Genomic DNA, 15,672 nt, shown 5'->3' with positions numbered 1-15,672 from the left:
TTAAAAGTAACATTCCCTACAGTGCTTGCGAAATTTGTGCTTTAACATCGGTAGAATGGCTGTGTACAAGAAAACTTAGACCATTCTGACTTTAGTGCAGTTGAGTGATGTGTCTCTTTGATGTTAGGCCTTGTTTTGTCTTGGTATAGAGAGATATTACTCTACTTTCCCCTTTTGTATTGTTATGTAGCCTTTGTCAGAATGCCTCCAATCTCAGACTTACCACTGTTTATAAAGTATTGTATAATATAACATCTCCCCACCTTCCCTTCTACATTTATAACCTCAAGCAATTAGGTGTAGTCAAAGACAAGCAGGAGTTAAGTTACACTTTAAACAATGTATTATTGATAATATTCATAAATAATAATATGCAAAGAACATTTTGAATATTGGCAGCCATACAACCTGATAAATATTGATGTGTAGTTTCAGGTGGCACACAGACTTAAAGTCTCTAGTTAAGGCATCATTTTGTGGTGAGTTTTCTTCAGAACAGTCTGCATGCCTGTCTCAATATGGCTGCTGAGCTGCGCTCTTCATTGTGTTGTCCTTTTCAGTTCATGGTGTGTGAGAGCCTTTCATCAGTTTGATAAGAGAGGGAGAGGCAGTGAGGTAAAGCAAGCAAATTTATAGGTTTTCTGTCCAACCCCTAGAGCCAATATGGCGTCATGGTACTTAACACTAGAATTACCAGAGCCTACGAAAAAACTTGTAAATCCGTCCCACCTTAAATTGCTTCTTAAAACCGTTCTCACCTCTCCGCCAGCGACTTTTGTTAATCTAAATGTGCTGATAAAAGAAAAGCTGCAAGTAGCCGGCTATTCCATCCCCCCACCAACTTAGAACGTGCAAAAACTTCTCCCAGCTCATGCCTTGATTGATTTTTCTTTAGAGTGAAAATAATAGATCGTTGTTTGGAACACACGCATTTCATGTCTGTTCCATTTCTACAGTAATCTGTGTAAACACATTGTTAAAACAGAAACGTTTTTTATATTCTAGTAGTAGATGACAAAATGTAGGCATAAACTATATAATGTATGAAGCTTGAAGTCCAAATATCAAACAAATACTTTCACAAAAGGTATAAATCTAACACAACAATTGCGCTTTTATTCAAAAATATAACTGCAGAAACAAAAAGCCGCCTTAACAAGCGACATTGACACCTGTTTATTATGACTGCCTCCGTGGCGCAATAGAATCAGCTGCCGACTGGGAATCAAAAGGTCGCGAGTTCGATCCTGCACCACTGTTTTGAGAAGTAAACTGCTCTTAGTCTTACTATTTTAGAATAAAAACATACGTTTGATTTCAGTCTGTAACAGCTGGCGTTATTTATGATACTTGTAAAGGTTAGCTTTGGGTTTTTTTTTTTTTTTGTCAGCTTTATTATCTCGACTGCGTTCACGAGCCCAAACACGCACATTTTAAAAAAGAGAGAGACAAATATATGTGACGTTTTGAAGAAATCATTTTATGACACGATTTACCTTTATTTTATTTACTTACTTCCTAAAGTCAGAAGTAGTGTGCAGAGGGCATGGTCAAAAATGTGTGTAATGCCACGAAAAGTGCCTTCTGACACTTAAGTATGCAAGCAATGGTATGTGCATTCTTGCTCCGATGTAGAAGGGAGCTGAGTTTACCTCTGTTATAGCGCATCTATTTGAAAACAGCAGTGTCAGATGCGGGGGTGGGGTGTGTTTGGGCTTGTGAACGTGGCCGAGATAATAAAACTGACTAAAAAAAAAAGCAAAGCTAACCTTTACTAGTATCATAAATTACACTGGCTGTTACAGACTAAAATCAAATGTATGTTTTTATTCTAAAATAGTAAGACTAAGAGCAGTTTACTTCTCAAAACAGAGTGGTGCAGGATTAAACTTGCGACCTTTTGATTCCCAGTCGGCAGCTGATTCTATTGCACCACGGAGGCAGTCATAATAAACAGGTGTCAATGTCGCTTGTTAAAGCGGCTTTTTGTTTCTGCAGTTATATTTTTGAATAAAAGCGCAATAGTTGTGTTACATTTGTACCTTCTGTGAAAGTATTTGTTTGATATTTGGACTTCAGGCTTCATACATTATATAGTTTATGCCTACATTTTGTCATCTACTACTAGAATATAAAAAAACGTTTCTGTTTTAACAATGTGTTTACACAGATTACTGTAGAAACGGAACAGACACGAAATTCGTGTGTTCCAAACAACAATCTATTATTTCCACTCTAAAACTCCACTCCCAGAAAATAAATCAAGGCATGAGCTGGGAGAAGTTTGTGCACGTTCTAAGTCGGTGGGGGGATGGAATAGCCGGCTACTTGCAGCTTTTCTTTTATCAGCACATTTAGATTAACAAAAGACGCTGGCGGAGAGGTGAGAACGGTTTTAAGAAGCGATTTAAGGTGGGACGGATTTACAAGTTTTTTCGTAGGCTCTGGTAATTCTAGTGTTTTTAAATGCTTCTGATACAACCCAATTCCAAACAGCCATACTTCAGACCGGGGAGGGGGGGTTTAGAAAACCTTCACACCTGCCCTCCAAACCATATGTTAAGGTAAAGCTTAGCAGTTAGGCAGCCTGGCTTTCCTGTGGGGGTTGACTGAGAGACTTTAGCCTTGAAATATTGGCCAAACCTGTCGTAAAATTACAAAGAGACTCAGTCCTAAAAGGGGGGAAGGGGTTCTTAAACCATCAAACCATTACTGTTATTATCAATAATGTAACACTAATATTACATTGCTTTGTCTAAGTTACAAATAAAAACATACAAAATATTTATCAACGTGTTTGCAAAATTTCACATCACAACAGCCTTTTTGTGTTTTGTTTTTTTCCCCTTAAAAGATCAGTTAATAACAAACACACCCAATTGTAACTCTTGCTAGTAACGATAATAAAAATTCCCATATCAAGATGTCGATCTTGTTTTAAGTGCAGATCAATAATGCGGTTGAAATTTTTGTCTTTCAGTTTTTGCTAGATTCCTTTTTTCTTTCCACCAGGGTGATCTGACTATTTTCCTAGTAGAGATGAACTGTTTTTGATGTCATCCAATTTATGATGGCAGCAGCACATTACTTGTCTAAGTCTAAGCCATCCAACTGTCATCTGGACCCCCTCCCTACAGTTCTGGTCAAAGCCTGCCTCCCTTCTCTGGTCCCTCTTATTTCTGCTATAATCCACTCTTCTCTCACTACTGGTACTGTTCCTTCATCTTTTAAAACTCCTGCAATAACCCCAATACTGAAAAAACCTGGTACCGATCCGACTAATTTCAGTAATTTTCGTCCTATTTGTAATCTGCCCTTCATTTCCAAAATTCTTGAAAAAATAGTAAGCATTCAACTTCATTCTCATTTATCTCAAAATAATCTGTATGAACAGTTCCAGTCTGGTTTTCATCCCCTCCACAGTACAGAAACTGCACTTATAAAAATTACTAATGACCTCTTATGGCAACTGATTCTGGTTTAATTAATGTTCTCATCCTCCTTGATCTGAGTGCAGCCTTTGACACTATTTGTCACACTACTCTTCGCAATAGATTATCTTTGATTGGCATTACCCACACACCACTAGATTGGTTCAAATCCTACCTCTCAGTCCGCACTCCGTTTGTTTAGCTTAAAACTTTCACATCCCAACCCACCGCTGTTACTTCAGGTGTGCCCTAGGGCTCTGTCCTGGGGCCCCTCCTTTTCATTATTTACCTCCTTCCCCTTGGCAATATCTTTCATAAATATAACATTAGCTTCCACTGTTATGCTGATGACACCCAGCTCTGTCTCACTAGCAAACCTACTGTTTCCTTTCCACCCTCCTTGCTTACTGATTGCATAGCAGAAATCAAATCCTGATTTTCTTAAATAGTGATAAAACTGAGGTCCTCCTCATTGGTACAAAATCAACATTATCCAAAACTGATAATTTTTTCATTTGTTATTGATAATTCCTCTGTCTCCCCTTCCCCTCAGGTTAACAGTCAGGGTGTCATCCTTGACAGTACTTTATCCTTTCAGTTCCACATCAATAACATCTCCCGGTCTGCACATTTCCACCTGCGTAACATTAATCGTATTTGCCCCTCCTTCACTCCCCACACCACTGCTGTCCTTGTTCATAGCCTTGTCACTTCTCGTCTGGATTATTGCAATTCCCTTTTCTTTGGTCTTTCTTGCAGATCTCTTTATAAGCTTCAACTGGTCCACAATTCAGCTGTCCGCATCATTACTAGAACCCCCTCTATTCACCATATCACTCGTCTTGCAGCGGCTTCACTGGCTTCCAGTTCAGTTCCACATTCAGTTCAAAATTCTTCTGTTTAACTTTTAAGGCTATCCACAACCTTGCCCCTCAATATCTGTCTGACCTCCTCCATGTTGCCATTCCCTCCCGCACCCTCCGATCCTCTTCCTCCATCCACTTGACTGTCCTCTTTGTCCGTCTTACCACCATGGGAACTGAATGCTCTGCTCTCATTACCATCTGAGCTTAGAAATAGTGAATCATTTTCACTTTTCAAATCTAAACTTAAAACATTTGTTTTAAGACTGCTTTTTCTCTTTGATTACCATTGCTCTGTCTGATTTTAATTTTTGTATTTTAGTTTTGTTAATAATCTGTGTTGTATCTATTGTTCGGTGTTGTTGCGTGTTTAGAAAGGCGCCTACAAATAAATAAAATGCAGTATTATTATTGTTGTTTAAAGGGGTGGCCAATTTAAAAAACGGGTAACGAAGGATTTAATGTGCTAATGTAGTTACGGTTGGTTATGGAGAAACCCTCCTAAATTAATGGTCAGTCTCTGCTGCCATTTTTCTATTTTTGTCAATTGCATTCTGTGCTGCCATTCACAAAGAGGAAGGTTTTCTCAGTCATTGTTTATGAAAACCTAATATAACCAGTTTTTATTCCATGTTACAGTAAATGTAATAAGACTGTTGCATTCAATATATTAAAAATTTAAACTTGGTGTTAATTCTTCAGTCAGTAAGGCGTACTGAAGCTCACTAAAGATGGTGCTCATATTAGGATGACAGAATTGAAATGGGAACTGAAAGGCACATTACCAGTTGCCCATACAGTTGCATGTGTTTTGGTGATTCAACTTTACTGTCATTGTACAGGTACATCAAAATGTAGTTATCACATACCCTTTGGGGTCAGAGCGCAGAGTCAACTATTGTACAGCGCCCCTGAAGCAGTTGCAGGTTAAGGACTTGCTCAATGGCCCAACAGAATAGACTCCCATCTGGCAGTAGCAGGATTCAAACTGGCAAGCTATCGAACACCAACACAGATCCTTAGCCTCACGGCTACAAGCTGACCAAGTGCTGAGCTGTGCGACTTCACTGCTTCAAGACCCAAGTCCGATTCCTGGCTTGTTGTGGTGCTTTGCCACATGTACCAATGTTGGTGGTGATGGTGATGCATCTTCTTTCTCCACATTATCTGGGTTTTCCCCACATACAGTCCATGATATAGTTTGACAATTATCAAATGTTCATATGAGCAAATATGGGTGGTTGATTGTGTTCTGCAAGAGAATGGTAGGGCAGTATTTGAAATGATAACTTGTTTGGAAAGTTTAATGTGGTTAGTTTAACATACAAACTAAAGTTGATAGGCTTGCATATACTGTATACTGTGATTGGAAATAAAATAGTTGCATTTAATGCAGTACATACAGTACATAGAGCATGTGCTTCTGCATTATGCTGCATATTTATGTGTTGATGTGGATATTGCAATAAAATTATGCAATTAGGGGGATGTCCTCTGACAGTGTGGATAAGATGTCAGTGGCAAAGCCCCTCGGAAGTTAATTGGGGTGCTTGGCTGATCATGCAATCCCATGCAAATGTGAGAAGGGCAGTCAGTTGCTTCATTAACACCTTGGGGGAAGGTGGAGGAGAGCAGCAGCACCCAATTGGGGCTTTAAAGAGAACCTGTATGGCAGAGAATGAAAAAGAAAGAAAGAGAATGGAGGTTAAGGGACAAGAAAAATCAGGATCAGTAGAGCCTGTGCCATAAGGGAAAGAGGTAGGTGGTTGGGAGTATACTCCGGAGAAGCGAGTGGCAAGGCCAGGGCAGGGCACACAGGGCAGTAGGAACGGCCCCATTGTGCAGTGTTAAAGGATTGGCTGAGGACTTGAGCAGAGTTTGGAGTGGTGTCCTGCAGACGCCAATGCACTGGCAGTGAGACCCCGAACCTGGGATTAAGGTATGACTGCACCTATCGGCAGGCATCTCCTCTTGCTGCAAGGTAATGATTGGATATGCTGAGGAGACTCCAGATTTTAGAAAAAAGGCGATAGGGAAGAATATTCTGCCTGCATTTTAACCTCTATTTTATTGGGTTACGTATTGAATATTAACCTCCATCTTGCATATCCATTTAATGGAGTATTTATTTATTGTATTGAAGAATGTGTACTGCACTGTTGGACTATTTCTAAATAAAAGCACTAGACACTTGCACCAACCCTTAGTTTGACTGCATGTGTCATTATTTGCCTGGCTGTTCCTCAAGTATGTAATTGGCAGTTCAGGATTCAAGAGCCTCCTGGAAGCAACAGTGGAGTGTGGAGCCCACCCAGACTATCACAAGTGGACATAAATAAAGGATTATTTGCTGGGTGTGGATTGTGTATTGATATGGGTTCCCAGCATGTGGCCCGAGCTTAATTATGCTGGGATCCATAAAACTGTAATGTGTATACAGGCTGCAACAAAACAAACGCCTATGAGTTTATGGAAAGCCAGCAATAAGAAAGAGAACCATTCTCAGTATAAGCTGGGGACCCCTTTATTTATTACTCAGTTATAAAGATGGGCATTATGTAGAAACGGACCACCAAACTTTTCTTCCCTTTTATATGATAAAAAGAATATGAACATTCTTAGTGTGGTAATGACAAGAAACAGTCTTGGTGCTACCTTATTAAAATGTGATTGATATAAATATTATAGTGGTCCCCTGCCAGTATGTTTTGATTAAAGGCGGCCACACATTGGTATTGAGGAAAATTGTGGACCAGTAAAACATAAGTGTCAAACCACATTGGAGCTTAAAGCCGCAAGTAAGCTGAGGCTGATGTTGGACTGTGGTGGTTTTGTTTTACTCCCTTTGGCCCTCCTCATTTTAAAATATCAGTTTTTTAATGGCAAATGCAATTGTATGGCAGGTTTGACATTTTTAAAAGGCCGCAATCTCCCCACCCACTTGCATGTTTAATTAAAAATCTAAAAAACTCCTGCCTTGTTGTTTTTAGCCTGCAAAGTTCAGTTTTGAGTTAAAAAGAACCCTGCGCACGTGCGGACGGTATCAGGTTTGCACACGCACCCCCAAGACTATTTGAGTCTTCAATTTGCTTAACTTGCATATCTTGGGATTACCCAGGAGAAGAAGAAAAAATGGGGATAGATTCCTTTTTATTTTTTGCTTTGTTGTTCAATATAATGGACATCTATTTAGTTTTGTATTCTTTCTTTTCTTCACAGAACAAAAAGTCTACCTTGTTTGAAGAGGAGCAGCTTAAATTGTCAAGAGAATTCAGTTGTACAATGCCTTTGAAAAAGACCTTACTTTGTTTTAATATCTTGTTGACTGTTGCAGTTGTTGCTACATTATTGTCCATCAACATCATGTTGCCTTACAAGAACAATTTTGCTGAACAGCACAAACTTGAGATTACAGATGAGTATCTGGACAGAGAGATTAACTGCAGTAAAATAATTGGAAGGGATACTGAAGAATTAGAAAAGGCGAAAATCCTCTCAATCACTGTTGAATATAAAAAGAGACGTCGGCTTACGAATGAAGATTATGCTAATGTCTCACAGAACTGTGAAGAATTCATTAAGGGTCACAAGTACATAAAGTCCCCTCTGAGTGAAGAAGAAAGGGAGTTTCCCATTGCATACTCACTTGTTGTGCATCATAAGATTGACGTGCTTGAAAGGCTCTTAAGATCGATATATGCTCCTCAAAACTTTTACTGCATACATGTTGACAAAAAGTCACCAGAGTCTTTTTTGAAAGCCGTAAGTGCAATTGCGGACTGCTTTGACAATGTTTTTGTTGCCAGCAAACTGGAAAATGTCATCTATGCAACCTGGTACCGAGTCCAAGCTGATATCAACTGCATGAAAGATCTATACGCAATGAGCACAAGCTGGAAGTACTTCATTAATTTGTGTGGCCAGGACTTTCCAATAAAAACCAATCTGGAGATTGTAAAAACACTGAAAGCACTTAATGGTAAAAACAGTATGGAAACTGAAAAAATGCCACCCAATAAAGAGGTTCGCTGGAAAATGCATCATGACATTGAGGATAATTCAATCAGGAGGAGTAGTACGAAGAAATCTGATCCACCAATAGACTCTCCAGTCTTCTCTGGGGGGGCATACATTGTGGCTTCCCGAGGTTTTATTAAATATGTTTTAGAAGATGAAAAAATCCTTAACCTCTCGGAATGGTCCAAAGACACGTACAGTCCAGATGAATTCTTCTGGGCAACGCTGCAAAGATTGCCTGATGTCCCTGGTTCTTTACTACCCAATTCTAAATATGACATCTCAGACATGAACTCTATCTCAAGATTTGTGAAGTGGAGCTATTTAGAAGGGGACGTTAGGAAAGGAGCTCCATACCCTCCTTGTACAGGCCAGCATGTACGTGCTGTGTGTGTGTTTGGATCGGGGGACTTGGTATGGTTACTTAAGCAGCAGCATTTGTTTGCTAATAAATTTGATATAGATGTTGATCCGTTTGCTATCCATTGTTTAGATAAACATTTAAGGCACAAAGCACTGTTTTTGAAAGAGCCAGGTTTATTGTAGGCTCATTTGACAAATATTGGCCATCAAGTTGAATTAATGGTATCGATAGTGGGTTGCATATTTGATTCATCAATTTGAAGTAAAATGAAATAATCATTAACTATTTTTTTTTTTTTATGCTAGTAAATCATTAATATAAATGTAAAAGAAATATGTGATGGAAAATCAGGAAACCTTTCCAAGGTGTTGACACCCAAACTCCTGCTTATCTAGAAATGGTGAGGTAGTACTTGATAATGGTGTACATTTCTGCAGTATATCTACACATTTCACGTTGTCTCAAGGATAGTACCTGGCAGTGAACCATAGTTTACAACTGGAAATGGGTATTGCATCTTGTGATACTCCAGTTCAATATCCAGTTTTCCAGTTTCTCAACTGTTTTTTTATCTTGTGTAGTAGGCACTCGAATATTTCCTAAACAAAATGAGTAATCCAACATTTGAAGGATACTTCTAACTCTGGGCTCTTAAAGATGACCAATAAAATCAGTTTATTTGAGGAAGTTAAGTGACCCTGAACCTGTGACCAAAGAAGTAAACCATTATGGAAAATGCAAGACCTCAACCTGTTTAAGGGGGGATTGCAAATAAACTTTTCAGACAAGTGCAAGAAGAACTTTATTGAGAGTAAGTACAAACCAGCCTGTGTGTGTGTATGTATATGTATATGTATAATACACAAATTTATTTATTTATTACTGGATATAGTTAACCATGCAGCTACCCTAAAAATAACCGGAGAGAGTTCAGTGCAATATGGAAAAATTATATTTTTATAAAAATGTGAATTTGTTTGCAATCCACAGTTTCATATCAGTATTTATTATTACTCATTTTTTGTACAAATATTCTACAGTAAAATTTAGTAACCTATTAGTTTGTTTTATTGTTTTTGGGAACAAGGTTGGACAAGTAAGTTGTAGTTGTAAGGAAATATCCTTCATGGTGCATTCCTCAGCTGTGCCCGATGGGTGCGGGCGATGTTAAACTATGCACGTCATCTGCAGATAGTGTGCAGAGCTCTGGTTTGAGTTGATGACTATTGTTTGGCAGGATTTGTTGTCACTTTATTTTTTTAAGGTGTTTCAGAGCTTTAGTGGTACGCCGGAATCTTGGAATGTGAAGTCCAATTAATGAATAGTTATTGAAATGTGCATCAGTGGTTTAAATAATGGCCTCCAGCCATCAAAATGGAAAGGCACATGAAAGTAGTCTCTGTATAATAAGTATTGAATGTGGCCATGTTAATTGTTTAGGGGCTTAAGTGCATGATTGGTGAATAGTGATATAAATGTTCTGCACAAGTTAATACTGATTTGTCAATATTCAAAAAACAGGGAGCAGAGATCCAATTTGGGAAGCATCAACAAAGGGCCTGTTTTTAACAAGCCTGCCCTCGGTTTGTGGGAGTTCTGTGTGTGTTGTGAGGGCTGCTGTGGTAAGCAACTAACTAAAGAAGCGCTGCTATGCACTCCGGCAAGAAATGCCTCTTCCTATTTATTTATTAAATTTATTCAAATTTATAGATGCCTCTTATTTTCATTCCAAATCTTTAATCAAACAAAATGCAAAACCACACTACCTTATGCAAGTAACAGCTTCCCTTGTAATGTTCAGCACCAACTCCTATGTGTTAAATTGTTTAAAAAAATTGTAGGACATTTATAAACTGTTTTTTTCCTCGAATTTGTAAGGTTTTATCCATCAGTCAACATTAACTTCAAGGTAACTGATCAGTTGTGTGATTTGGGAGCTACATGACCAAATATACTGCAAGTGCACTTAGTGAGATCTGTGGCAGCTCAGGGTTTAGTGAATTATTTATATACAGTAACTCTATTTAACTTTATTGTGTTAGAAAGAATCGTATGTCTCAAAGACAAGTGTGTGCCTTATTTCTTGGGGTATGTTTAAAAAAAAAAAAAAAAATATGTGAAATTAGTTAATGATACAAAAGTTTTCCAATTCCACAGTTTTTATATGAATGTATACATTTTGTTTTGCACTTTATCAGATTAATCGGGCAGGAGACTACTTTGTTTCTTCTTCTCTCTGTCTTTCTAATCTCCAAAAGCTTCTTGAACATGCAACTATAATACATGTTTATGTTAAGAAAAAATAAAAGATTTGTTCGAACTTCCTTTTGTGTTTGCCCTTTTTTCACTTCAGCAACAATTTAAACTGAGTGCCAGCAATGTAAGGCAGTGAGTGAGGAATGTTTTCGTTTGTCAGAATTTGCTCCTCTCCTTACCTCAACTTTATTTTTTTTTAGCAAATAAAATGCTAAAAATGTAGTCTTTAGAAAAATAGAAATAATGCAAACTGTATTTTAGAACATTAAATTGTCATTGCATTTTTAATGTAACACATGACATTGCCAGTGAGTGAGTGGTCAAGCAGTTGAGAGCTCCAGAGTCTTCTCCTCAACTCGCAGCCCTCTCATCGTCTCTGTAGCATTTGCACTTTGTCACTGTGCCCGTGTTGTAGTCTTCCACATTCCAGACGTGTGAAGGTGGGTTTAACTGGCACCTCTGACTTAGACCAGTGTATGTGTATGCACTTCTGCTGGTTTGTGAAAGTTTTTTTCCACCCAGTAAGTGAGAGGAGGAAGTAGCTAATGGAGTAAGAAATGGAGTTTTAGCTGCAGTAGGGCAGTATGATGGTGAACTTTGCTTTAAGCTGCTGCCTCACAGCACTGGCCCGAACAACAATTTTACTCTTCTCTGCTCTCGCCTAAGTTTTTCTCTGGATTCTCAGATTTTTCCTTCCACATCTCTAAGACGCGTGGAATTGCCGACTGGACATTGGGAATTGCGTCTGTGCATTTATTAGTGTGCCCGAGTATGGACTGGTGTCGCCTCCAGAGTTATTGGACTTTAGCTGGGTGCTGCAGAGAGATGACCATGAAGTGGATGAAGCTACTTAGATTATTGAACTGGAGCCCTTAGAAACTTTCTGAAAATTTTTATTGGTATTAGTAGCATATGGAAGTGTTTTTAACAAAGCACAGTAATTCATGACGCTGCACTACAGTAAAATGCATGTTTTGAATACCATTTGTATCAGGCTTCTTGAACAAGGCACCAGCTGTTTAATTTGAAGATATCTGTTAGTGTCTCACACACATTTAGACACACACACACACACACTGTCTGTCTACCTTATGAAATGTCTCCATCGGTCTTATGAAGCCACCTACTCAATTTTGTAAGGAATTTGCTCTAAATGAGACGCCACTCACTTTGCACCCTCTCTCATTTGTACCTCATTGACCTGTGAAAGAAAATGTAAGAACTTGATCGAGAGTCAGGATAAACACCACATCCAATTTACAATCGCTGACGTCGCCAGTATTCGAACCCAGGCCCACAAAGCTGAAAGCCGCACTGGCCGATGCACCACCCTTATCTGCTGTTTGTTAGTTTTTTGCAAATATCTGTAAGTAAAATATTGTATACCCTGTGAAAGCAATGGAAACAACACCCTGTCCCTGTCAGGTACCAAGACGGTGTACCGTATGTCACTTTAAGGAGGGCTGCTGTGTGATTATTATGGGATGTAGTGATGGGTACCCTGGAAGAGTTTAAAGAAAGGCGTTGAAGTAGTCTGAGAAGCACACTGTGTGCGTGAAGCGGGTTTAATTAAAACGCCCAACTCCTGTATTAAGGTCAAACTGCACTGGTCCATTCTGATGTCAAAGTCGGTGGAAAAAACAAAAATGGAAAAGCAGGCAACTTGATGGAATAATTGAAAGCAACACCAAAACCTGTAAAACAGCAACTAAGTTTTCACAGAGGGACTCGATACAGAAATAAATTCACTACAACTAAAAAAAAAAAAAAAATCAATAATTTGGCCCTAGATTTTCAACGCCTTAATGTCATGGGGCAGCCATTTGTGAAATAATCACATGCAACATAATCAAGTCAATAAATTGAGAAATAAATGTGGTAATTAATCTGTCTTGTTATGATATTTTAATAGTTGTGAAGTTTAAATTTTATATCTTAAAGTAATGAAGCACATTTAGCAAAGTTTATGATGTAATGGTTGCATTTACAGAAATCTCTTTATAAATGGTTTGTTTTGCCTTGTCCTTCCTAAACAAAGGTTTTCCAGTTCTCTTCAGAAGGGCATTTATGTGTATGTTTGGTATATTTTGTAAATCTTAAAGGATTATTTTGACCCTTACAACTCGGAGACCCTTTTAGGCTTCAGAAGTTGTGGTCAGGCTGCCCGGACAAGGCCTTGTTTGTAAATTCTTTGGTGGTCTACGCCATTTTCACTATTTAAAGTGCTCTCAATTCATAACCATTACACTGACTACTTATTGATTAAAATTAAAAAATGAATGTTCCTGTCTTAAATTTATTATAAAATTTAATTGTTCCAATATATACAAAAAAACTGTTCTTTTACAGTATTGCATGGGAAAAATAAACAATTGTATAATTTTCACAGTACATATTGTGGAAATCCAATACCTTTTGAAGTATTAAAAAGGTAACTGATCTGTGAAACATTTTATAATAATTAATGTAAGGATCATAGATGTGAGGGCTGACTGATCTCTACAATGCATTTTTGGTAATTAATGTTATACAAATCTATGAAAAGACAGGAACATTTTGACGAGAACATGCCATTTAGCCCAGAATATCTCGTCAGTCTCTGTTCACTTAACTGTTGCAAACCTGTTTGCAGTTGTTTGATGTGTGGATTCAACAAAACTCTGGAACCATCAACTGGAAAACTTGAAAGCATCACATGGGTTCTGGAGATTTTTTTTCAACCACTCATTCAAGCTGCCAGTTTCCGTTTCTACCTCATCACAAAAGAGCTCTACTTGAGAAAAGACAAGCTGGAGACGGTGCAGGCCAGTGGATTGTTGTGTTCAGGGTCCCAGCATGAGACGATATCAGCTTTGTGACGTGGTGTGTTCTCAAAAAGGGATGACCATGGCCATTCAGATACTCATCAAGAACAAAGCTTTGGTATGATATGGAATTCATATCAGGTTGTATTAAATAAAGAAAACATTAAATTACCAGACCATTAAACTACCACCATTAGCCTGAACCATTCACACAAAGTATGACAAATCCATAGAGTTATTTATGCCAAAAATCAGTAAATGTAAGTTATATGCTGCTTGTTATTGTTGCAGACGACACCATCATTGTAGACCTCTCTAACAACGATGATCTAATGGCTTAGAGGTGCCGGTCATAAAATTAGAATATCATGACAAAGTTGATTTATTTCAGTAATTCCATTCAAAAAGTGAAACTTGTATATTAGATTCTTTCATTACACACAGACTGATGTATTTTAAATGTTTATTTCTTTTAATTTTGATGATTATAACTGACAACTAATGAAAGTCCCAAATTCAGTATCTCGGAAAATTAGAATATACATTAAGACCAATGCAAAAAAAGGATTTTTAGAAATGTTGGCCAACTGAAAGGTATGAGCATGAAAAGTATGAGCATGTACAGCACTCAATATTTAGTTGGGGCTCCTTTGGCCTGGATTACTGCAGCAATGCGGCGTGGCATGGAGTCGATCAGTCTGTGGCACTGCTCAGGTGTTATGTTGCTCTGATAGTGGCCTTCAGCTCTTCTGAATTGTTGGGTCTGGCGTATTGCATCTTCCTCTTCACAATACCCCATAGATTTTCTATGGGGTTAAGGTCAGGCGAGTTTGCTGGCCAATCAAGAACAGGGATACCATAGTCCTTAAACCAGGTACTGGTAGTTTTGGCACGGTGCCAGGCCCTGTTGGAAAATGAAATCTGCATCTCCATAAAGTTCGTCAGCAGCAGGAAGCATGAAGTGCTCTAAAACTTCCTGGTAGATGGCTGCTTTGACCTTGGACCTCAGAAAACACAATGGACCAACACCAGCAGATGACATGGCACCCCAAACCATCACTGACTGTGGAAACTTTACACTGGACCTCAAGCAATGTGAATTCTGTGCCTCTCCTCTCTTCCTCCAGACTCTGGGACCTTGATTTCCAAAGGAAATGCAAAATTTACTTTCATCAGAGAACATAACTTTGGACCACTCAGCAGCAGTTTTGTCTTTAGCCCAGGCGAGACGCTTCTGACGCTGTCTCTTGTTCAAGAGTGGCTTGACACAAAGAATGCGACAGCTGAAACCCATGTCTTGCATACGTCTGTATGGTTCTTGAAGCACTGACTCCAGCTGCAGTCCACTCTTTGTGAATCTCCCCCACAGTTTTGAATGGGTTTTGTTTCACAATCCTCTCCAGGGTGTGGTTATTCCTATTGCTTGTACACTTTTTTCTACCACATCTTGTCCTTCCCTTCGCCTCTCTATTAATGTGCTTGGACACTGAGCTCTCTGAACAGCCAGCCTCTTTAGGAATGACCTTTTGTGTCTTGCCCTCCTTGGGCAAGGTGTCAATGGTCGTCTTTTGGACAACTGTCAAGTCAGCAGTCTTCCCCATGATTGTGTAGCCTACAGAACTAGACTGAGAGACCATTTAAAGGCTTTTGCAGGTGTTTTGAGTTAATTAGCTGATTAGAGTGTGGCACCAGGTGTCTTCAATATTGAACTTTTTCACAATATTCTAATTTTCCGAGATACTGAATTTGGGACTTTCATTAGTTGTCAGTTATAATCATCAAAATTAAAAGAAATAAACATTTGAAATACATCAGTGTGTGTGTAATGAATGAATTTAATATACAAGTTTCACTTTTTGAATGGAATTACTGAAATAAATCAACTTTGTCATGATATTCTAATGTTATGACCGGAACCTGTATGAAGAGATTTTCCT

The 15,672-nt window shown here is 38.5% G+C and overlaps 1 protein-coding gene across 5 annotated transcripts in view; it reads left to right on the top strand.

Annotated features, from left to right (window-relative positions):
* The window catches only part of LOC120527357 (beta-1,3-galactosyl-O-glycosyl-glycoprotein beta-1,6-N-acetylglucosaminyltransferase-like), a 31,102-nt gene extending 20,103 nt beyond the window's left edge, over positions 1–10,999 (top strand). For all 5 annotated transcript variants that reach the window (XM_039750680.1, XM_039750681.1, XM_039750683.1 and 2 more), the window contains one exon: positions 7,514–10,999. In XM_039750680.1, the coding sequence (XP_039606614.1) occupies positions 7,514–8,857 (1,344 nt within the window). In that variant the 3' untranslated portion in view covers positions 8,858–10,999. The remainder of the gene's footprint in view (positions 1–7,513) is intronic.
* The last annotated feature ends 4,673 nt before the right edge of the window (positions 11,000–15,672 follow it).

Source organism: Polypterus senegalus, chromosome 4, assembly GCF_016835505.1.
Source record: "Polypterus senegalus isolate Bchr_013 chromosome 4, ASM1683550v1, whole genome shotgun sequence".
NCBI lineage: Eukaryota > Metazoa > Chordata > Cladistia > Polypteriformes > Polypteridae > Polypterus > Polypterus senegalus.
This window is presented reverse-complemented; position numbering and strand designations above follow the sequence as displayed.